At 35.8% G+C, this 25,335-nt stretch overlaps 1 protein-coding gene across 4 annotated transcripts in view; it reads left to right on the forward strand.

The window, feature by feature from the left end:
* PTBP2 (polypyrimidine tract binding protein 2) overlaps positions 1-25,335 on the forward strand; it is a 69,041-nt gene that overhangs the window by 21,629 nt on the left and 22,077 nt on the right. For all 4 annotated transcript variants that reach the window (XM_087719289.1, XM_087719290.1, XM_087719291.1 and 1 more), the window contains exons 4-7: positions 12,063-12,235; positions 16,847-16,990; positions 21,887-22,051; positions 22,383-22,493. In XM_087719289.1, coding sequence (XP_087575415.1) covers positions 12,063-12,235; positions 16,847-16,990; positions 21,887-22,051; positions 22,383-22,493 — 593 coding nt within the window. The remainder of the gene's footprint in view (positions 1-12,062; positions 12,236-16,846; positions 16,991-21,886; positions 22,052-22,382; positions 22,494-25,335) is intronic.

Below are 25,335 nucleotides of genomic sequence, written 5' to 3' on the forward strand. Positions count from 1 at the left end.
AGTTGACGTAATAGAAATGGCATTAGTAATTTCTAATAGCAGAAAACAGTTCAAACAGATTAGGCTTGGCCTAGAGTATATTAGTTGTTTATTGAATATTTTTTTGTGTATGAAAAAATAGTTTATAGAAGTTAAAATTTTGCAACCTCTGTCATGAAAGAGAGTTGAAGCTGCATGCAGCCTGAGCATATTGTTTTCTGGCAATTAACCCCTGCTATTTATAATAAAAAAACTCTTCAGGTGTCATTGCAACTTTTTAAACTCAATGGACAAATCTGTAGTTAATCTGGTAACAAGCAATCAGGAATAATACCAGATTTTAGCTGTTTTCCTTAATTTGCAACCTCATTTTTCACCCTTTTCCTTCAGAGCATCAGACTATATTTTTAAAGGTTGTAATGTTTTCCCTCATTACCTTGTTTGGAAAAGAACCAAGTAATCATTTATATTTGAAAGTTAAATGCTGTGTGCATGTTTATATTATGTTTGGTCTTTGTAAATATTTGTAGCAAATTTTAATTAACATAGAATGGAATCTACAGTACTGAGTGGACTGTAATTGGGATGGTTATTAGGGAGCTTGAAAAAAATGGTCTCAGAAGCCATCTGCTGCTGTATATTCAGGATATTATTGGAGAGGAGGTAAGAGGAGGAAGTCGGATCACTTTTTTATTTAATTTAGCAAATCTGCCAGGCCATTCAACTCCCAACATGTTTCACAGATGGGAAAAGGTTTTTATATTGGAATGCAATGTTTGCCTTTGCCAAACACTTTTCATTCAAAACCTCTAAGTTCTATTTTGGACTCATCTGTCCACAAAGCATTCTTCCAATAAGCCTTGTGGCTTATCAATTGGTCTTTTAAAAATTGTAAACGGGAAGCAGTGTTCTTTTCAGAACATTGTATCACCATTATTTTCTCCTGAGTGTTCCCGGGAGAGTGCAAGAATGGGTTGTCTCGTCTGTTTTGCTTAGAGACTGAGCTGTCAACTTTGTGGCCATGCCCCCTGTCACCTCTTCTGGCCCAATTTTGGCTCGGTCTGTGCTTAGACCAGACATGTCAACTTATCAGGAATTCCTGCACTCTTAGGAAACAGGTTTTTACAGCGATTTATTGCAATTTAAGGGGTGGGGGGTGGGGAATTTAAAATCTAGATTTTGGAGACAGTGGCAAAATACATACTAAAGTTAGATACTGATAAATTAACTACATCCAGATAATTTCTTAATAGATAACGATTTAGAGTGGGGCCTGAAACCAGCAGTCATAATTCATTTTTTTTTAAAAAAAGGTAGAATAATTAAGCAAACTATATATAAATACAAGTAGTTCTCAACTTCCAACAGTTCATTTAGTACTGAAGTTACAATGGAACTGAAAAAAAATGACTTACACTTAGAACCATTGCAACATCTCTAGGGTCATGAGGTCAAAATTTGGTTGCTTGGCAACTGACTCATATTTATGCCAATTGTAGTGTCCTAGGGTCATGTTATCACCGTTTGTAAACTTCTGACAAGCAAAGTCAATGGGGAAGCCAGATTCACCTAACAACCATGTTAATAACGTAACTGAAGTTAGTCACTTAACAACTGTGACAAGAAAGGTTGTAAAATGGGGCAAAACTCACTTAATCTCTCATTAACAGCATAAATTTTGAGTACAATTGTGGTCCTAAGTCGAGGACAACCTGTACATTAGTTTGCTTATTACAGTTAGCCCTATGCTAGACATGTAGATTAGATACAGAAGCATTAGCTAGAACAAGAAAAGCAGAGGAGTAGGTAGAATTTGGAGAAACCGATCTGCTATCAAACAAGGCTTAGCAATATTACATTTAATGGAGAAATACACTTGTCACTTCACAGTCTCCTTATACTTGGCTTTTATACGTTTTAAAATTGCCTTTTGATTCCATCTCTTGAATAAAACTGGGAAAACTGAAAGCAACCATGATGGATTATCACCTGTTACTTCCTACTTGAGCCTTTTATGATGTATTTGAAAGTCAGAGGTAACCCCCAAAGCCATCTATCAAATGCTATGTCAACCTGAGAGGCAATCAAACAAGATTGTAAGTTACCTCTGCTTTGTTTAACTTTTGCATAAATGACATAGTAGGTTACTTAGATGGGACTTTTATTCTCCAAAGTTGATAGAGCCATTTATATCCATCCTTCTGTATGCATGTCTAGAAACCCCTATAAGTTTTGAAGAATTCTACAAACCATTGAGAATCTTTCAGGGAGAATTGTTTGCACATAAATAAGATAAGAACTAAAAATATGAGTTTTGTTTGAAGACTAAAGAATACTGCTGGCATATAAATGGGCGTACATCTGGGTAGGTCATATGTTGTCTGTACCTCTAATAGTAATGAACATACATCATTACTATTATTGCTCAAAATGCTTTGAGAATTAGCATTCCTAAAACGTTTATAATCAAAATATTATTGTTGTTGGAAAGGTTTTGAGTCTGATTGACATATTTCAAGTATGTTTTAGTTTATTGATTGGTAACAAAGGTGACATAAGCCTAAAGGGAAGGGTTTGGAGTTCCCCTAATTATGCAAATTCTAATATGTAATCAATATAGCGAACAGTTTTATTGGGCTATGGCAGAATATATGTTAATAACATTCACATGGTGAAACAATGTATGGAAACATTTGGAAAAAGGAGAAACAAAGTTGACGGTCCATATTTAATCTTTGACTAAGATTGATCTTGGCCATAGAGTTTTATGGATGTCAAAAGTAAGTGGCATATATGGTTATGTTAGAGAGCTAGAAGTTCTTGAAATTAGAAGAGACTTCAGTCTGGTAATGTTTTTCCTGTAGTTAACCTTGACAGAAGATACAGTATACTATATGAGAATTTGTGTCCTGGAGTATCTGTGCCTTCAAGATGACTGTCAAATAGTCCCTTTCTTTGATCATATTCGGAAAACATCCCAAAATATCCCACCCTTACCTTTAAAAGGATGATTAGATATACTGATAAATTTTATATCTTTGTACTTTTTTCTGGTTATAATTTTACTCTAGCATACAATATTTACAATCTTGTAAATATGTTGGGAATTGACTGCTAATGAGAATTAAGTAGATTCATCAAAATCCTCAGTTATATAATTGCGTTGTTGTATTTCTGTCCCATTATGCTTTGTTTTCTACTCACCTTGTTTGACAGTTTTAATATTAAAGCTTATTAGCATATTATATTAGCATTTCATTACTTTTTAAATTCTTTTTATAGCATAGAATACTTTAACATATATTGTTACTTTTATAGTAATATTTTAATGCTGTACCTAGTTTTAATATCAACTATAACTAATCATAATTTAGTTAATAGTTACCTTATTTTCATCCTAGACTGGAAAAATGATTTAAATGTTTTTATACTGTATTAAAACATGTATACATTGTAAAATGTACAAACACATACACCAGGTCTTATATTAATTTTTGCTGCAAATGACACATTAGGGCTTATTTTCCAGTTAGGTCTTATTTTTGGAAAAATACTAAAATGCATCTGTCTGGCTGATGATCTTAACTGGGGCTTGTTTTTTGGTAGGATTTATATTACGAGCATCCGGAATAATCATGCTAGGGCTTATTTTACGTTTGGGACTTATTTTCAGGAAAACGTGGTACATACATAATAGTTTTATTAAAAGAAATCCACATTTCATTGTAGTTGTCCATGAATAATCTGTTTGTAAGCAAGTTGTTCATAGGGTACATAGTCTTAGGTCTGTGTAACTGAGGCCATAAACTTGTGTTTTAAGTTTGAAAAACTCATTTCTTGGTAGCAAGGACACAGACAATCTATTTTGTCCCCCTGCCAGTTTCCATGTTGTAGGTATATCATTAAAAAGAATGTCTATATCTGAAAGTATTAAAACTTCATTTCAAAATCAAATCCATTTATTTAACAAATTTAGAGGCTGCCCATCTCACTCTCAGTGCAAATGTGGACAGTATATACATGATTGCAACCTCCCAGAACTTAATTATTTTACACCATTGAAAAAGATATTTTATGAACTGTTATTCTGTTTGTATCTCTACCAATACAATGATTTACATTCCTTTTCTTTATAAATTTGTTAAAAGATATTCCTAAATTCTCAGTTATTGGGAAAATAATTGAAATTGCATCTTTTTCAAAGGTATCTTTGGAATTGAGGAAACCCACAAAAATGTACAAAACAGTTTTTTTAAATATTTCCTGGATAAAGGATCATGGGAATTACATTCATTTTTAGAGCATTTATCCCATCTCAAAGGATATGTTTTAATCTCATCAATTAGTGTCCAGATAAATCTATTAATGATTTTATACCTATTCAGTAATTATTTATTTAATATTTATTCTTATTTAAGAAATAGTACTTGAAATAAGGATACCTAAACAATGGGGGAATTTGGTACATATATAAAAACGATAATGATTTTATTTTATTCAGGAGAATTTCTTCAAACATTATTTAGTTGTGTGATTTTTTATTTTTATTTTATTAAAAAGTATTAACAATAAAAAAATCATAAAATTGTAACAAATCAAATTATTTCTATAAAATAACCTTATTGATTTTGCTGTTGGTTTATTTTTTATAGAAATATGTTCTCATAATAGCAAATAATAAAAATCAGTTATGACTAATAGAGTGTAATAGAATCTAGGGCACGGGTGACAACTCGATCATGTCACATGATGTATTGTGAAGCATTGTGATGTTTTTGCCTTTGCGGAGCCGGAGTAGGCGTCGCCTGCACATGACACATTTGACCCTTGGGGTGCTAGTTTGACAGGCTGATCCATGTTTGATCCTTTTTTGTTTATTAAATTTATGTGCCACCCATCTCACTATTCGCTTACAACAGCATAAAAACCAGAATATAAAAACATTAAAATGTCAGAAACATTAAAATTTATAGAAACTGGGTAAAACTAGGAACCAGTACGTGTACAGGATGGAAATGGGATCTTCTTTCATAGACCATTAGCCATGTTGCGTGGGCAGCACCAATCAGGGTCCCAAGCCATGCAAGTCCTTCTGGATAAGGTTGGCGGAGCTGCAGCTGCAAGGCAAGGCAGGTGTTGGAGCGTGGGTGTCCTGGCTGCAGGGGCCCTGAGGTAGGCCAGTGCAGGATTAGTTCCACCCCCCTGTCTTGTGGTGGCAACACTGGTACGCTATATGGCCTCCTGCCCTGCCATGAGCAAGCAGAAGAATTGGGCCTTCAATACATGAGGAAAAAAAGACAGCCCCTGAAAATAAGCCCTAGTGCTTTTTTGGGGCCCAAAAGAAAATAAGACCTGGTCTTATTTTCAGGAAACATGGTACAAAAGAATAAGCTCTATGTAAGTTTCCTCTCATGGATAATATATTGCATGTTTGGCCTGTGGAATGCTATGGAATTTTCTGTGCAAGTGTTATTTAAAAGTAACCTGGTACGATCAATAAGAACAGAAATGTATGTTTATTAAATAGAAAGTAAAAACCAATAAGCTCATAACCCTGAGTTCATCCTTTGTAAGGAAAGATAAATTCTGGGCGTGTTGCTTTGCTTTTGCTCTTTGCCAACCTGGAAATTTAGAAAAAAAGAAAGAAAGAAACGGAGCAGGACTCTGGTGACTGGTTTTGTTCAGGTACCTGCTTCAGAGTAGTTTGTAGATACTCATTCTGAATTTTAGTTATTTTATTCCTGTGTTATCATGTGAATTAGCACACGGTCATAAATATATCAGCTCAAGGATTCAGAAGACATTGGGTTTTTTTTTAATTATTATTTTTTGAGCGCTACAATACTAACACTTTTGTCATTTGGATTAATACTTTGGACTGGAAGAAATCATTGAAAATAAGCTCTTCTGCTTTGCTAGTTTTATGTGTGTGTGTGTGTTTTCGTAGATTTTCATGGGTATAGGTATGCAGGTCTTGGTGTATTCAGGTCTTTTCCTGGATAAGATTAACAGTATCTTGGCAACATTTCAATGGGGTCACACTCATCATCTTCAGGCTGGTGCCTTTGGCTTCATGCTTGTGCGAGCGGCCGTTTTTCTATAAATATAGGTGGGGGTGTGGAATGTTGGCTTTGTTGCTTTAAACGGATTGGTTGGCTGTGTTGTCACATCTTGATTGGCTGCTGGAATTGATGTTTGGTGAGGGTGATTGGTGATGGTGTCCTGTGTTGTTCTGGGTCCTGTGTCGGTGTTTGTGGCTGGAACTCGTTTATTGACGAGCTAGTTTCCAGATGTCTGGTAGGCGGGAGGTATCATCATGTTTATTCATGTTGTGGGAGTTTTTCTCTATTTCGATAGCTTCCATAATTATTCTCTTGTTGAAGTGTTCAGTTTTGGAGAGTAATTTGGTTCCTTCAAAATCAATTTCATGTCCCGTTGCTTTAAGGTGCTGGAAAAGGGAGGAAGTTTTTTCTTCTTTTCTGACTGCGTTTTTGTGTTCTGCGATGCGTGCATTTATTCTCCTATTAGTTTATCCAATGTATGTAGCTGGGGAGATTTTGCATGGTATTTCATAGACTCCTTGGTTTTCTAGCTGGATCTTGTCTTTGGGGTTTTTTAAGATGTTGGCTATTTTTTGGTCAGTGCCGAAGACTGTCTTGATATTGTGTTTGTGGAGAATTTTGCTGATTTTATCTGTGGTGCCTTTGATGTAAGGGAGGAGGGCGATACCGTTGTCCTGTTCTGTGTCTCAGTTCTTAGAGGGGTGTCTCCCTTTGGATTAGGTTGGTAATTGTATTTTTTTTTGAATCCATTGGAAATTAATACGTTTGTGAGGGTGTGTAATTCAGTTTCCAGGTGGTCTTTGTCAGTTAGGCGCTTGGTTCTGGAGATGAGGGTCTTGACTACAGAGTTATCTGTGCAGGGTGGTGATGGGATTCTGTGTTTAAGTAGCGGTTGGTGTGTGTTTTTTTCTGGTAGAGGTGTGTCCTAGGGAGCCATTGGGTTTTTTGCAGATTAGGATGTCCAGAAAGGGAGGTTGGTTGTTAGCTTGTATTTCCATAGTAAATTGTATTTTGAGGTGTAGGCTGTTGAGCTGTGTGAGGAAGTTGTCCAGTTTTTCTTTCCTATGTGGCCAAATTACAAAAGTGTCATCTAAATATGTAAGCCAGAGTTTGGGTTTGTGTTCAGATTTATCTAAGGCATTTCAAAGTGTTCCATGTAGAGGTTTGCGATGACGGGTGAGAGGGGTGATCCCATAGCTGCTCCTTCTATCTGTTTATATCTTTGTCCATTGTGCATGAAGTATGTGTTGGTTACACAGTGGTTGGTCAGATCTAGGATCCACAAACGGATTTTGCCACATACATTGGACAAACTAATAGGAGAATAAATGCACGCATCACAGAACACAAGAACGCAGTCAGAAAAAAAGAAAAAACTTCCTCCCTTTTCCAGCACCTTAAAGCAACAGGACATGAAATTGATTTTGGAGGAACCAAATTAATTTCCAAAACTGTACACTTCAAAAAGAGAATAATTATGGAAGCCATCAAAATAGAAAAACACCCCCACAACATGCATAAACATGACGATACCTCCCGCCTACCAGACATCTGGAAACCAGCCCTAGTCAACAAGCGAGCCCCACCACCACCCAGATCGTTACAACACAAAAGAACAAAGGAAACATAGCCAGCACCTCAGCCACACAGGATGATACGAAACAGCCGACCAATCTACAAATATCAACTCCATCTACCAATCAGGATGCAACTACACAGCCAATCAACCCACTTACAGCAACAAAGCCAGCACTCCACACACCCCCACCAAGATTTATAGAGAGACGGCAGCTCCGACCATGCTTTACTTGCACAAGCACGAAGCTGAAAACAGCAGCCTGAAGATGGTGAGTGGGATCTCGCTGAAATGTTGCTAAGACAATCTCAATCTTACATGGGAAAAGACCCGAATACAACAAGACCAGCGTGTGTGTGTGTGTGTGTGTATGTGTGTTTGTGTGTGTGTAAATTCATTCATTCATTCATTCATTCCCAATGCATATTTAAAAACAGGAGCCTCGACTGATTGTGCACTAAATGTGTCTACCTCAGACCCAAATGTAGCAAATCTTCCCTCCCAGTTTTGAACATAGTCACATAATGTAGAAAAACAAAAAGAGACATATATCAAACCATGCTGCAAAATTTATATAATCATACTCCTTCAGAGAAAGAATATTTTGCAATATATCCATTACTTTAAAGGTGTGTGGCAGATCAGACCATAGGCTTATCAAATCCAACATTCTGTTTCCTGCTGTGGTCAGTAAGATAACACTGGGTGGTCCATGGCAAAACATGGAAGTAATAGCTATTCTTCCTCCTCAGTTTAAATTTATAGGCATGCTGTTTTCTAGAGATAGCTTGCATGCAGCCATGAAGATTAATACTGTAAGTGATAATACTTAATCATTACACATTTGTTTTATTTCTTTTTAAATGTGATTAATTCCAATGTGTGCACAAATTTTAAAACCAGGTTATGGACAGTATTCTGGTTTTTATGACATTATGATTCCTTAACTTCAACAATCAGATTATTTTTGAGAAACATGTATACACACAAACTAGTGGTTGTCTATAGCATGACAATTTTTTGTCCTATTTTCTAATACAAATACTTATTTCTTGTTGGCTTTTCTCTTTAGAATTACCAATATCAGTTTTTAGCAGCTCTTGTTTTGTTATAGATTTATAACAATTTTGCATCACTCATTAAGATGATTCGGGATTGTTTGCAATAAAACATCATAAAACATCCCACTAAAATAACCATCATTTGCCATAAAAACTATGGTTGAAATAAACATTACCCAATGACAATAGCTGACTGTTAATGCTGTTGTGAAACGTTTTTCCATGCATTTTCCAGAATTCTGCTACAGTTGATGATATAATTAATTGTCACCAGCTCTGAGGAGACCCAGCATGCCTTACTCTTCCATCTAGTGTGTCCAGACAAGGGGACTAGGCAGAAGTTGAGAGATGACCTTTTCAAGGGAAAGCACACCACTGTCTTTTTCATAGTAGTATCATCACACTTTTCTTAAGATAAATGTTAACCCTATCCTAAATCTAGCAAAATCTAGCGGGTCCCATCTCCTAAGGAGATACACCTGGTGGGACCCAGAAGAAGGGCCTTCTCCGTAGTTGCTCCCTCTCTCTGGAACATCATTCCCCCAGAGATTAGAATGGCCCTCACCCTACACTCTTCCGGAAGGCGCTAAAGACCTGGTTCTGCCAGTGGGCCTGTAGAACCCAGAGCAGGATGGAGCCAATTAAATACCTTGTGTGATTTGTCGCCAGGGTGGGGGGTGCTTTTATTATATTATATTAATTTATTTGATTCTTTTTTATTAGTTTTATTGTTTTAAATGAGGTTTTACATTCTGTAAGCTGCCTTTAGTCGCCATGTGTGAATAGGCAGCAATATAAATTCAATAAATAAATAAATAAATAAATAAATAAATAAATAAAATATGTTTTTAAATCTTATACCAGTTTTGGCAGCTTTTCATTCTCTTTATCTCCTATAGCACCCCTGCAAAGCATGGAGTTGCTCAAGATCTGTGACAGGAAGGAAGCCACACAGGAATAATTTTATCCAGTTGTCTGTCTATAACAGACTGATCAATAATTTTATCCAGTTGTCTGTCTATAACAGACTGATCAAGTACAGGTTGAACTATCCACCAAATTGTCAGGAAATTACCTGAATGTCTTCAGAAAACCATCAGCATTTATTTGCTGCCTAGAATGCATCCTGACCAAAAATGATCTGACAGTAGTAAAGGACAGATACATGTCAAAATCCTTCATATGTCGATCCTATCTCATTTACTGTGAATCTAAACTAAATCCAGTCCTTGCTTGTCGTCAGGAGTTATAGTTTAGTTTACCAACACAGGTCCATCGTTACAAGTAAATCTGTGTAGAAATTAAAGAAGAGGATCTTTATGAATACCATTCCCAGAGTGATGGGGAAGAAATGTGACTCACCCCAAAACAATAGGCGGAGAGGAAGAAATAGCTCAGATTGATACTTCTTTAATTTTCCAGGAGTATTGGTGTAAGTGTGGAAAGCATAATCAGGCTTGGAAGGTTCTGTTTCTATAACTAGTATAATAAAGTAACCTTCCTTTGCACATATTTTCACAGTCTGGTATACATAATGGGGTTGATAGACCATAAAATTGCAAACCAACCCAAAGCCAATTCTTAAGCATGGAGATTAAAATTCATCAGAACCAGAAGTCTAGGAGATGTCATGTAATAGAATGTGGGAATGATCTTGAGAAATTAGGAAAAGAGCCATAACCAGGAGAACAGTGAGATAAGAGACAGCTTACCTTGCAGAAAGAATTTATAGAAATAATAAATAATCTCAGAAAGGACCCTTTAGGCCCTTGCAGAAACTAGAGACTGTAATTGCAATGGGGGAGAAATTTATTTTCAGACGTGGCAGGATTCTGATAATGTAACCTTATAAAAGAGTAGAATTTATTCACCTGGGTATGGTTCTTGTCTGGACTATATCACGAGGTTGAACTCACAATCCAAAAATGTGGTCCATGATCTTCTACAGATCATTTTGTACACCAGCTTTAGCTCATGTTTATCCTTACAATCCATTTTCTCATATATACACATCCAGTTATTTCCAAAGTAGCATTGTTGATTATTTTCAAATTCGTATATCCTGTCCTTCCTATCCATCATTCCTACTCGTACAAGACCTGAAACCTGGTTGGTCAAATTTTGAGATCCTGAAATCAAATTTAAAAAAAATTGCTCTCTGGATTGAACACTAAAACTATCATCAGCAGTTTGGTCATTTAGGTACAAGCCTGGAGCAATGGATTAGAAGAAGGGATCTGCACTGTGGGTCTGTTATTTTAGTGGTCTACTGAACACCCACCCACCCCAATTTTCATATGCCCAACATTGCTAAATATGGTCATTACCAGTATCCTTTCAGCATTCTGGCATCCCATTTGGCATCTGATACCTTTTTATCCTACACCTTTAGTGGAAGCATGCATAGTACATTTGCAAACCCTTTAACCTATCTCCAACCTATCCCCCCATCAGTTTGCATCTACAATTCCATGGGCATTTCATTACATCCTAATTATGATCATGTTCTTTTTCTTAGTACATAAATCAAATCTCTTGAAAGTATGTTTTTGAATCTTGAGCAAAGTTCTTAAACATATGGCACAATTTTAAGTGTCTGACTAAAGCAACTGCTGTAATGTTATCTCTGTTGAGAAAGAAATAAGATTTTCATGGATTTAAATTGTGTTTCCTGACAACTTTAAGTTTATGTATTTTTATATTTTGTAAGTGTTTCATGGCTGAATTGTTCCAGATTTTTCAAATTAAAATAGAACACAAATTTCACATTTATAGCCAAAGTACTTTTCTCTATTTAATTAGTAGAGTAGGCCAATAAATGTTTGTGACTCATGGAAAAACTCAGTAGGAGCCTTTATTTTTTTTAAAAAAATGCAATTATGTTGTGTGGAGATTGGATGGAGCATAACTTCATATTCTGTGGAGCAGTGAATGCAGATTATACTGAGAGATTAATACTGTAAATTATAAAGAAATCCTACAGGCAGCATCGCTAATGGGATTGGTAGATAATTTTGAGAGGTATAGACTATGTTCATGAAACATCAATGTGACTCAACACATGAGAATTGTTTGATAATCCAAATATAAAAAATAATTGTCACTCATTATAAACTTATTTTTGCTTTAGATAATTAGTTATAGAAACTATGCTAGTATGTCTTCCCTTTTTCTGTATGCTGTAATGCTAGAGTTTCCTGATTTGTTTTGGTCTTCTTGGTAATTTATTATTTGTAGTTTTTATTTTTTTTTAAACATTTAATTGAAATATTTCAAATTCACTTTTCATATACTAATTTGAAAATGTGTATGTATACTAAGTGTATCTTTCTCTGAATTTATAATAAATTTTAGAAATGAAATTAATTAAAAAATGTCTTACAGCCAATGGTAACGACAACAAGAAATTCAAGGGTGAAGATAAAATGGATGGAGCTCCCTCTCGTGTTCTTCATATCAGGAAATTACCAGGAGAAGTGACAGAGACAGAAGTTATTGCTTTGGGCTTACCTTTTGGTAAGGTAACCAACATTCTCATGCTGAAAGGAAAAAATCAGGTATTTTCTCTTTTTTGTCTTATTTTTTTCAAGGTACGAAGTTTTTTTTCCATCCTAAGACACTTAAGTTTTACACTTACCATGTATGCATTTTACCATAATATACCAATTACAGGAAACTTTTTTAATCCACTGAGAGATGGAAAAGTATTTTAGGATGTTAAGTGCAAAATCAAATACGATGTGACAGCAAAGATTTTTATTCATTTGCTTTGTAAAAATGGAGAGAGGAGAAATCTTAAACATGTTGTTCTTATATTGCAACCAAGAATGGTCCACTGTTAGTTTTTAGCTATAAGCTATAGCACCAATTAACTGGAAAGTACAAGGAACTGGACACATTTCCTATGTCTTGTGGTATCCTGTTCACAGAGTGATATAGTTTTTTTATAGGGGACTATCTGTCTCCTTCCATGAATGTTTTAAAATGGGAGCAACATAGCACTCTATGGTTCAATTCTAGATTGACTTGGCAAGTTGTATCAAAACTACTTTGAACTGGGTGAAACTTGAAATAATCAGCAAATAATGGTGTGTATAAAGTAGGAAAAAGACAGAACTTGTTTTGAGCTCTGGACAAATCTATTGAATTGCCTACATCTGAACAAAACTCTAAATACTTTGTTTCAGATAGCGCAAACTATTTTCTATAAAAATAGAAAATAATAGGAACTTGAAAAAAATGCCCCATTCTTTCATTTTTGAACCACAAAATTAGATGGGATGATTTGATATACAGGCTGACTTTTGCTTTTCATTTAACAGGCACAAAAGTTTGCAATGAGAGTGATTAAAACATCAAAAAAATCCAATAGGCAACAATGGAACCAAGAGCTTAAACACTGTTATTTTGCACAGCCTGCCTATACACAAACAGCTGCTGAAATCTAGAAAAAAATAGCATGATTCACTTCAATCTGTGAACAATAATGACAAGTGCAACTAAAGTATTTTTCCTGGCTTCTTTCTTAGTGCATAAACTGATATTTTTTGGAGTATAAGACACACCGGACTATAAGACACACCAAGTTTTGAAGAGGCAATTTTTTTAAAAAATGTAGGTAGGTAGGTAGAGAGAGGGAGGGAGGGAGGGAGAGAAAGAGAGAGAGAGAGAGAGAGAAATACAGTAGATAAGAAGAGAGAGAGTAGATAGGTTGGTAGGTAATGGGATATAGAGAGAAAAATAGAGAGGGGGGGAAATACAGTAGGTAGGAAAGGAGAGAGAGAAGGTAGGTAGGTAGATTTTTCCAGGTGTATTTATCTATGTGCTGGAGAAGAAAATCGCTGACAATCTGCGGCACCTAAGACTTTGTTTCTGCTGGCACAGCACTTGATCAATCTAATTCTCATCAATCACACCACGAAAGAGCTTTCTGAAAGCTTTGCCCTCTGTAAAGCTCCCAAAAACAGCCTGGTTTTCACAAAAACGGGCCTGGTTTTCACAAAAACGGGCCTGGTTTTTTTAAAAGGCATACATAGCCTTTGTGGGGTTTGCAGAGTGCTCCTGGGGGTGAGGTAGGGGCAAAAATGAGCAAAAAATGGCCCGTTTTTCATGGAAACGGGTCCATTTTTTGTCAAGAAAATTGCAAGCATAGTTTTATGGAGACTTAGAGTGCTCCTGGGGCCTGGGGGGGGGCTGCAAAATTGAACCCTCATCATTTCTGCCCTCCCCAGCCCCCAGGAGCTCTCTGAAAGCCTCCAAGAGCTATGCACGGCCATTTTGGTGAAGGGGCGGGGTTTCAGGAGGCAAAAAATGCTGTATTCGATGTATAAGACACACCCAGATTTTCAGCCTCTTTTTTGAGGGAAAAAGGTGTGTCTTATACTCTGAAAAATACAGTACCTTTCCATTTCACAGTCTACAAGCAAAACTCAACACATGCAGAAAAAGCAACCTACTCTTTGAAGTTAATGTGTTTATTCCGATCTTCTATCTTACATTTAATCAGTGATATTGTTGTTTGCCTCTTAAGCATGGGTTAAAATGTCATTTCCTCCTCCCCCTCTTCCTCTTGCCTCCTAGTCTGGGCCAGCAATAACACAGATGCAGCTACTCTTATTTTGATGGTTATGCTGTGGAAAATACCGTGTTTTCCCGAAAATAAGACCTGTCCTGAAACTAAAGCCTTGCCACATTTTTCACGTGGGCAAAAATATAAGTCCACCCCCAAAAATAAGCCCCCCGACAAAATCCCCTCCTCCGGCCAGGCAGAGCACCGCTCGCCGACCTAGCGGTATCCTGAAAGCACCAAGATACGGGAATGAGGTGGGGGGCAAAGGCACTCGCATTGCTTGGTGCTTTCAGGGTACCACAAGGTCAGTCAGCGGCGCTGTGCCCAGCTGAAGATGGGGGGGAGGTTTGCCGGACAGCTGCTCTCTTGCGAGCAGGCTCCCGAAGAGCCGGGCACAGCCTCAAGGTCGAATGGCTGTGTTGTGCGGTTGTTCGCACAACCCCTCCAGCGATGCAGAGCCCCATTCACTCACCTAGGGGCATTCCGAAAGCGCCAAGCTGCGAGAGGCAGAGGGCAGCGAACAGACGCTCGCGTTGCTTGATGCCTTCCGGGTACTGCTAGATCGTTCAGTGGCGCTGTGCCTGGCTGGAAAGGGGGGTTGCTGGGCGGCCGCTCGCAGGTGTGGTCACCTCATGGCTGCTGTGTTGCTGCTGCGACAGCGCAACACAGCCATTCGACCCTGAGGCTGTGCCCGGCTCTTTGGGAGCCCGGTCGCAAGGGAGCAGCCACCCGGCAACCCAAAAACAATAAGCCCTCCCCTTTAATAAGCCCAAGGCCATATTTCGTGGGTCAAAAAATGTAAGACCCTGTCGTATTTTATAATTAAATTACATACTGCATTTTTCGGAGTATAATACGCACTTTTTCCTTCCCTAAAAGACGGTGAAAATTTGGGTGTGTCTTATACACTGAATGTAGCCGCATCCACCCGCCAGTCCCCACCCTTTGGCCTCTGCCTCCCAGCAATTTACTTCCTTGCAGCAAATGGGAAAATGGGGCTTGCGGAGGATCCCTGCGCCCTGAAGCAGCTGATGATCGGGAGGCCCATGCTGAAATTGAAAGGGAAACTTGCTGTTTGCTGCACAGAGGCAAATTGCTGGGAGGCAGAGACAGATTATTTTTTCTTGTGCTAATCAGACTGTTTGCTCCAAGGAGGTAAGTGAATAACTATAAATGCCTATAGAATGTTTAATTATTGTTCTAGACAACTGAACAAAATGAAGAAGCTTTTTAAAATAAATGCTTGATCTGAAGAGGCCCAGTACTATTGTATCTTCTTTTAAATAGCAGAGAATAACATATACTTCCAGAAAGCCACATCAATTTTAACAGCTTCTGTACAAATATAACCTGAAATGTAACAGTATCCTGTTGTCTACTGAGACCATGACTTAGTCATGTTTTGAGTAGTTCTATTTAAATAATTGGGAGGCGTTAGTGTAATTACATTTAAGAAAGCTTTCTGGCATTAATATACTGGCATAATATACATTTCTCCAATTCTTTGCTATTTCAATGAGTTAGAAACATGTGCACAGAAATACACCACAAACAGTGTATATTGTCTGTACTGTTTGCTGTTTGTTGCAAGGAGGCAAATTGCTGGGAGGCAGGGGCAGATCCCCCCCCCCCTTGTTTTCCTCCCCAAAAGCTAGGTGCATCTTATATTTGGAGTGTCTTATACTCTGAAAAATATGGTAATTATACAAGTTATATGTATAAAATTATAATTTAATGTATAAATGAAGTGATATCTTCAGGATTTCAGAATATGAATATTTGAAATGAACTTATTCTGAAGGAAGATTTTCTGAAATCACAGTTTTATTCTGTGCTCAGTACATTTAAAAATAGTGTTTTGAGCTTACAAGTTTATAAGCTTGGAATATTTTAACATCACTACAAGTGGATGTTGCACCCATGATAAATAATAAAAGTTACATATTAATGGGTGAGCGTGGGAAAAACAAAACATAAGAACTTTTTAACTTTTTGCTACATTGAAATTATATTTAGAAGAGGTATTTAAAATTTAAAAATCAAGAATATAGAAATTATTAATTTAATAAACATTTTAGAGGTTTGCGCCTGCTTAGATTGTGCCTTTCAGACTTTTTGGTTCCTTAGAGTTTTCCTGTTGTTCTGAATGATGTCAGCAATCTCATTTATACTCTCAAGCTTAGGTTTGCTTCATGTGTTCCTGAACTATAATCACAGTTTTGATTTTATGATTACAGATATTATGATATAAGAAATACTGATCATAACAGAGAGCATAAATTAAATTTTTATTATGGTGGTAGACCAGCATAAAGGGAAAGCATATAGCATGTTATAGAAGCCAGGGATGGTGGCATATTTTGACTCTGCATGTGTATGCAAATATGAAACACATGGTTCTTTATAAGTTGTACATTCTAAATCCAATCTAAATTCTAAATAACTTTGGTAAATAGTTTTAATACTTTACCAGATGATAATTCTTAAACTAGGAATGTGGGTGAATAGATGAATGGACTGATGGATGTGATAGTAATTTCTTTTATATATAGTTATGTATCTGTGTATATATATCTATATATCTATATATATTTTCTAGGCTTTTTTAGAGCTGGCAACAGAAGAAGCTGCTATTACTATGGTGAATTATTATTCTGCCGTGACACCTCATCTTCGCAATCAACCTATATATATTCAATATTCAAATCATAAAGAATTAAAGACTGATAATACACTTAATCAGGTAACATTAGTTTTTAATGATGTGACTAATCTGTATATGTGATTACCAGTATAGGTTTTCTGTACTTATATCATGTTTAAGAATATTGGGAATTATTTTATAGTTATGTAGTAAATATGGCATGTATTAGTAGGATCTAAGCATGTTTATCATTAATAATCTTTCTGGCCCAAGAACTCAAGTTAACCTGTAAAAAATTCTTACTTTGTTAAATAGATAATGTGGAACTATGTTTCTCGTATGTTTAAATAATTCATTCAAGTTTTGAAACTCAATCTCACATTACTAGGATCTGCTCTTCTAATAAATGAACTTATTGAAAAGACATTCATATTCACTGTGGGAATAACTAAGTACATAGTTACTTGATTTTGAAGATATTAAAATGTATTATTTTAGATCAAGACACTATTCATGCTTCAACAGTAAAACTACAGTTATGCAGGTAGTAACTTCATGGACATTTTAAGTATATGGTATTTATTTGCTCAAGAAGGAATGTAAAAGCAGCGCTGACCCATGCTATATCAAATGGTAATAACTTCATCTTTGTTTTTTCTATTACTTTATCATTCTGAACAATGGTTTAACAAGCATTAAGAGTTTTTCTGTTCCAGTCTTCTCTGTTAATCCTAGCCTAGAGACTTTTCTCATTTGAAATATAGAAGCAAAGTTGTTTTCAATTGGATTTTTTTCCCCATAGCAGCTATGTCAATCACAATAAACTGGTTCAGTAGTAAGGGTGCCTCAGTGAATGGCAGCATCCAGCTAACCTTGGGTTATGTCAGAAACTAAACAGGACCAACCCAATTAGTACTTTGATGGGGCATTGCCTGAGAATATCAAGGCTATATGATAGATGTTAAAGTTTAAAAAATGTCTTGGAAGAAGGTACTGACAAATTTTTGTAGCATCCTCAAGAACGCTACATTGATATAACCATCAGCAGTTCATTTTTAAAAGTGTTCAGAAACTGTTTAAAAATTGCAAAATAATTTTAATTAAAGAAAAAATGCTTGGTTCTTGATTGTCCTGATTCTGTTCATTAAAGACTGATTGGATTACATTTTTACCCAAATAGAAATGTGTTAAATTAATGCTGAAATGTATTTAAAAGGTGCTTCAATTGAAAAATATATAATTATCCTATTTATATAGGGTAAAATATCATGCCTAAATCCTGCAACCTGTTCTAAATTTGAGGATTTGCTACTGGTATAGGAAATACATATTTTACACTATACACTTTTATATCAGCTCTCCTCACCTGAGATTCAATATATTGATTCAACAGTATTATCATAGTACTATTGATGTACTATTTGTTTTCGTAGACATACTATCATCAACAAATATTTTTGTCTTTTGCATGGAGGAGCCTAAACTTTGCAGTCATTTGCTGTTGAAGCTAAAGTTAACTCTTCCGTGTTACAATTTAATAGAAGAATTAAAATCTTTTATTTACCCAGGTCTTTCAGTTGAGGTTTACAAATTTTTATTCCACATGGTTATTTGTAAAGTGCCTACAGCCATAAGTAGGAATGGGCTTCGTATGATTTTTAAAAAAAATAATTACATTTTATCTTGTGCTTGGCAAGACATTGTAACCAGATATTTATGCCCCTATAGTTAAAACAAAATTAAATTAGATGTAACATTTTTCTAACAAGATTTATTATCTTTGTCTTTGTCAATATGGTGATAACTATAGCTTTCCTCAATGAGGTGTTTACATTACCTGAATTTCATATAATAAGCCAAAGTTTTAAGATTCCAAAATTTTTAAAAGATAAGAATCCAGAAAACAATTATATGCCTCAATCCTCCAAAGTTAATATCCTCAGGTTGGATAAGCCAAAATGTAGGACCAGATGGTGTCATGTCTGCATCTATCTCTGATGGTTAAAACTGTCATATCCATATAATTGTAAATGCAAATTACTTATATGAGAAATGCATTGCAAATTAGTAACAGCAATCCTTCAGCTGGTTTGCACAGCAGGATACCTGGGGTCCATGCACAAAAGGCTCTTTATCACACAAATTATCCACTAGCCAGCATTAGGGCATATGCAACAATGAAAACAAGTAATATTTTTTGTTATTTAGACATGCTCATCATCATGTCATGCCACCTGCACTCTAGCTGTCAAACACCATCATTTAATTGTCTGCAGCTCTCAGGAATGCCAGAGGAGCCAGAATGTCTTTGAATTGAAAACATTCAGATCCATCAGCTGTGTTTATATAATGTGCTGATCCCTAGATAACTGAACCATGATCTAATGAATGATCCCAATTCATTAGACACAGAACCAAAAATTAACTACCCAGAGTGACACAAGTTATTTAAGCATATTTTGTCCTAGCACATTTGGCAAACAAAATCTTATATCACAACCTAGTGCCTTGAGAAGATCGCAGCCTATAAGAAATTTAATGAGAGATCTTAGAAAATATACATGAATCTTCCAAGGTAGACATTTATATTTGGATTTTCCATCAATTTGGAGTTTATGGTGATGCTGTGGTTAGAGTGAAATTTGTCAGTTCAAATTTCACCAGGCTCAAGGTTGACTCAGCCTTCCATCTTTCCGAGGTGGGTAAAATGAGGACCCAAATTGTTAGCAGTTAGCAGTTAGACTTATATACCGCTTCATAGGGCTTTCAGCCCTCTCTAAGCGGTTTACAGAGTCAGCATATTGCCCCCAACAATCTGGGTCCTCATTTCACCCACCTCAGAAGGATGGAAGGCTGAGTCAACCTTGAGCCGGTGAGATTTGAACCGCTGAACTGCAGATAACAGTCAGCTGAAGTGGCCTGCAGTACTGCACCCTAACCACTGCACCACCTCGGCTCTTGGGGGCAATATGCTGATGCTGTAAACCGCTTAAGAGAGGGTGGTAAAGCACTGTAAAGTGGTATATAAGTCTAAGTGCTATTGCTGTTAATCGCAGTCAAATAATGATTTTCCATGATAAATAAATCATTGGCTTCAATAATTAAGACTAAACCTGTACAAAAATGAGGTCTAGTGAATAAATCCTGCTTCTGCTGAACTCAAGAGTGATAAACACATAGTTGTAATAGAGTCCATAGGATCCTGAGCTTTTCCTAAGGAACTTTATCATAACAGAATTAAAATCTCCTAAATTTCAGCAGTGGGATTGCATTTATGCAGTGTCTGTCAGCTTCAAGTTCCCAACCAAATATATTTAACAAAATGCCATTCTTTTCTTTTAACTAAATTGCCATTACACAGATCAGGCTAGTCTATTTTTCTTGATACTGATTCAAATATTCTTAAAGCATTTACTAATCAGAACAAAGAGATTGCAGCTGAATCTTCAGCGCTACCAGGAATATCCAGAAGGGTGAAAGAGAAAAAGACATAATTCGTCTTACCTCAGTTTGAAAATCTGGCTTTCCCTACCATAAAAGTCATTGCCCATAATAAAATGTATGGCAAACATTTACTATACTTGCTTGCAAAATAAGCCTAGATGCCCAAACACATCCTCAAAATTGCATTTGGCTTAACCACAGATGACCTTGTGTAGGGGAGAGGGTAATAATTTTTAAACCACCTGTATATGCCATATTTTTCAGAGTATAAGACACCCCCTAAAAGTGGGTGAAAATTTAGGTGCGTATTATACACTATATACAGGCATTTTTGGCTTCCTGAACCCTACATGCGTTGTGTTTTCACCCTCTCCAGCCCCCAGAAGCACTCCACACATCCCATTTTCACCAAAAAGGGGGCTGTTTTTGGTCTCCCATGCCCTCCCTACATCACGTTTTCACCCTCCCAGACTCCCAGAAACACACTGCAATGCTTCACATGGCCCATTTTAATCTGTTAATCAAGTGGAGAGTTGAAGGAAACAAAATATACTTGTGCCAGTATCTGAGTCATAGAGTTCATCATAGAATTCAACTACTACTGTGCTCCATATATGAAAATGAAAGTTGAAGGATGCAACCCCAGAAGCAGAAGAAAAGCCATCAAATCTGCAAAGCACTTTGAAATATAAAGCACTTTGAAGGCATGTCATTTAGTTGCTGTTTTGAAAAAGGCCTTCACTTTGATCTGCTTTGTTGAGATAATGGAAGTCTCATTGAATTGAACTTCATTTCTTTGAACCTTTGCACATTGTAATAAATGTTAGAGTTCTATTCATTTGTAATTGTTCTAGATTTTGTTTTACAGTGACTTCCTGCATTAATGTTAGCTTTTGTTTAGAATTCTTTTTTAAATAAGGAGATTAAAATTAATGTGATTTTTTGGGGGGGCCAAGTCGTTTATTTGGTAAAAATAATGAGGGATATTAATTCATAAGATTATTGCAAAAATCAACTATTCCAATGAAAAGGTGAATAAAAAACAGATTTAACAAATAAAATTATGCCCTAAAGATTTGTTCTCTATAAATATTTTCTTACAAGAAAATAGATTACTAAAAATTTAAAACTAAATTATAAATTTTGAGAGTATTTTACAAAAAATGGCAGTATTTTGCTTGTTTCTCTCCATTTTCTTTACAGAATAGGTTGCAGAACAGTGGGTCCCATGCCCATGGGAAGAAATACAAACATCAAACATGCATGCTTGCCAATCTACAATATGTTCTAGGTTTACTATTTACTAGTAGCTAACCCTTCAGTATAGTTCTAATTTATTGTTTTTGAGCAACCAGGCTTAATGCATAATTCACTTTTAGCTTCTCTTCCGCTAATGTGGGTGGTGATATTTCTTTGGTTAGATATAGTCGGCTAAGAGTTGCTTATTGTGATTAATTTATTTTTCAGCATGGTTTGAGGCAATTACTGAATATATTGATTCCTAAACTTAATCCACATGCATTATTATTTTTTCTTTTTCTTTGCATATAGCGAGCTCAAGCTGTCCTGCAAGCAGTAACTGCTGTACAGACAACAAATACTCCCATAAGTGGAACTACTGTTAGTGAGAGTGCAGTAACTCCAGCTCAGAGTCCAGTCCTTAGAATAATTATTGACAACATGTATTACCCAGTAACTCTTGATGTTCTTCACCAAGTAAGTTGTCTTTATGAGTAATTTTCATTCTCTTTTTTACATGGTTCACTAGCCAGAAAACGACAGTGCTAATATGATGATGATTCCCAATTTAGTGGCAAGCAAGCAAGATCAGGGCTTTTGCTCCTACCTGAGATTGATGGTTGCAGTGGACGTACAACAAATAATCTGTTAAGTGACATGAAGAAAGAATCAAAGGGTAGCGGCAGACCTAGTAGAAATGAAAAGATGATATTTCACCCCATTTTTGTCTTCTAATAAAGCACAGTATGCTTTATGTATATGTTTATTGAATATATGAATATTCATTTACTTTTTCCCCCTCCAACAGATATTCTCTAAATTTGGTGCAGTCTTGAAAATAATTACTTTCACAAAAAACAACCAGTTTCAAGCGTTGTTACAATATGGTGATCCTGTAAATGCCCAACAAGCAAAGCTTGTAAGTATGATTTCAAATACTTCTCTTTAGCCTATATAAATAAGTATATATGTATCTATTGACAGTACTTTTTTCAAAATTTTGTTTTGTTGGATAGAATGGACACAACTTTAAATTATAAATAAGTCATCCTATATATACTTTAGCTTAAATGCAAATTTTAGTGACTTCTTAATTATTATACTGGATCAAAACAGATAGTTTAGTTTTCAATGAAACTTTTATGTCTCTCATATCAAGACAAGCCACTATTTTGCTTTGTTGAAGAATAGTTGATAAAATGTTACGAGCAATTTGTCATAGTCCCTAGTTTGAATATATCTATTACAGTGTGTTCGGTGTGGACTCTGCATGGACTATTTAAGGTACTTTATGTGCGGGCCACCCTTGAAAATTGAAAATTACAGTTAATCCAGAATACAGTAACAGGAATAATAATGAGTATATCCTATCTTTTCCATGTAGCACCACTGTTTTGCACTGTTCTGGCTTTTCGAGGTGTAATTCAAAATGACAAATTTACAATTCTCACCTACCTGTTTCCCCCATCTATGCTCTTTTGGATACCCTGCACTCTACCACCCCTATTGCCCCCCCCTTGACTTTTGCCATCTTTTTTGCAGCAGCTGCCTATCTCCTCCCCATCCCTTCCCATCTCTGCTTTTTGGCCATTTGCACTCCTTACAAAGGCCTTGCTGCTTCAGTTGAGCATCCCTCAGTAGTGTGAGAAAGAAAATCAGCTGGAGGTGATCAGGTTGATAGGCAGGACAGTAGAGTTGAAAGGGGGTGTGTGTTAAAGCAGAGGTGAGTGCAGGACAGCAGGAGAAACATGAGATCCTCACCTAAAGGCAAAGTCCATGCCTAATGATCACAACCAGAACTGTCAGTGCTAAGAGGTATAGTCACAGGATATTTTTGGCTGATGACTCCTTCACTTAGCAATGGAAATATTGGTCCCAATCAGGATTATTAAATGAAGACTCTCTCTGGTATTAGGAAATAATGTAATAGGCTATATTTAAGATGACTAGAGAAAAGACATTCCCTTGAATTTTGCACGCTTATACCGCGTGTTACTTCTCCAAAAGTTAAATAATGAAAATTAAATATCTTAATACAGATTTCAAGAGAGGATTTTATAATTCCAATTTACATAGTTATGTAATATCTGTGGCATAGCAGTGATTCTTGAATAACACTTTCTCGTTTTTAAATTACTTTATAACAAAATGAATAACTCTGGAGTACTATACATAACATAGTCAAAATTAAATTATTGGGATGGCTACTTGTACTGGACGATCTTTTAACTGATTAAAATTTCACAGGAAAATAACTTTCGAATAATATACATGTAAGATCTAGTTCTGGCAAAAATTCAGATGCAGCCAACCTACTGCTAGCCCAGTTTGTTACATAATTAGGGACAGATGGCAATGGTTTTTCCTTTCAAAAAAGATAAGCTTCAAGCTTTTGGCATACTTTGGATGGGAGAAAGAAAGGAAAGTAATTTGGATTTTGATACCACTAGAAATAATGTTTACTTTTTACTGTAGCCATTACTATAAACAATAGCTTCATTTATTTTTTGCAATTAATTTTTCAGAGATAATTCATATTTAGTGCCTATTTGTGCCACTTTTATTTCTAGGATTTGCTGGTGAAATCCTGAGAATATATTTTATATTACACATGAATTTACCATCAATCAGTAGACTATTATCTTTAATACAATATTGCAGTAATATATATGATTCTTGTAAATCTCCAAGAGATATTGCAGATTGTGGAGGATGCAAATTTAATAAATAGTATTTCTACCAAACGTGAAAAATTAAGATTATCCGCCTGTATCCGCGCAATGTTGGTTAATCCGTTGGTTGCACTATTTCAAAACTTTGAACAATGTGTACTTTTTAACTGAATTAATGAAGAGATGTAGGTACAGAAAGAAAAAAATGTAGATATAAGGTCAAAAAATTAAAAATAAGATTGCCTCCAGAGTATAAAATAAGCTGCCCAGAGTCATCATGAGTAAATTGGGTGGTCATGTACATTTTCTTCATAAATAAGTAAAATAAAAATGAAATATACAAGAGTTGACAGGGGTCAAGTATAATTCAGGTGAGAAATCATCAAATGTGTTCACTGGTTTCTTACTTATAAAGGTTAATAGCAAAAATTCTTTTACAAATAATCTATATCAGAATATGGCCTTCAGAGGTGTTTAAAATTTAATAAGGAAAACTTTTTCTGAAAAGTCTGATGAAAATAACTTTGTTGTCAACCTCCTGCTATAAAGTACTGGTTATTTTTAGCATGTTATTCAGGTGGCAAAGGTGAATATTGGCACCAATTGTTCTATTTTTGTCTCACAATGACTCCCTCCCTCCATTATTACATTAGTTTATGAGTGTATGTGTGTGTGTTTATATCATAAATTACTCTTTAAAAATTACGTTGTAAAGAAGCATTTATCATTAGCTTGTATGAGCCACCAAAACAAATAAATTAGTTTCATTTTCTAAAATTAGATCATAGTATAATAAAAGCATCTCAGATTAAACTTTGTGTATCTGTAGGGAATAAAAACATGGATATCAGGAATAGATTTGCCTTTTTTCACTTCAATTTTCCTCCAGCTGTAACTTTCTGTGAGGTTTGAGTGAGGTGGATAATGGTTGTTTTGACTTTCATATTTGTGGCAGTGAGGGTAGTAAAAGCCTCTCTGCATAAGGAGGGATAAAGGACAAAAATTCCTGTTAGAAGACACTGGTCCCTATGAGTTTTGATCCAGAATTGTTTGAAACTGTTTCTTAATTTTTTGTGAGTAAACCTGCAT

The sequence above is a fragment of the Thamnophis sirtalis genome, unplaced genomic scaffold, assembly GCF_051295495.1.
Source record: "Thamnophis sirtalis isolate CommonGarterSnake01/CBP01778 unplaced genomic scaffold, rThaSir2_p1.2 scaffold_7, whole genome shotgun sequence".
Taxonomy (NCBI): domain Eukaryota; kingdom Metazoa; phylum Chordata; class Lepidosauria; order Squamata; family Natricidae; genus Thamnophis; species Thamnophis sirtalis.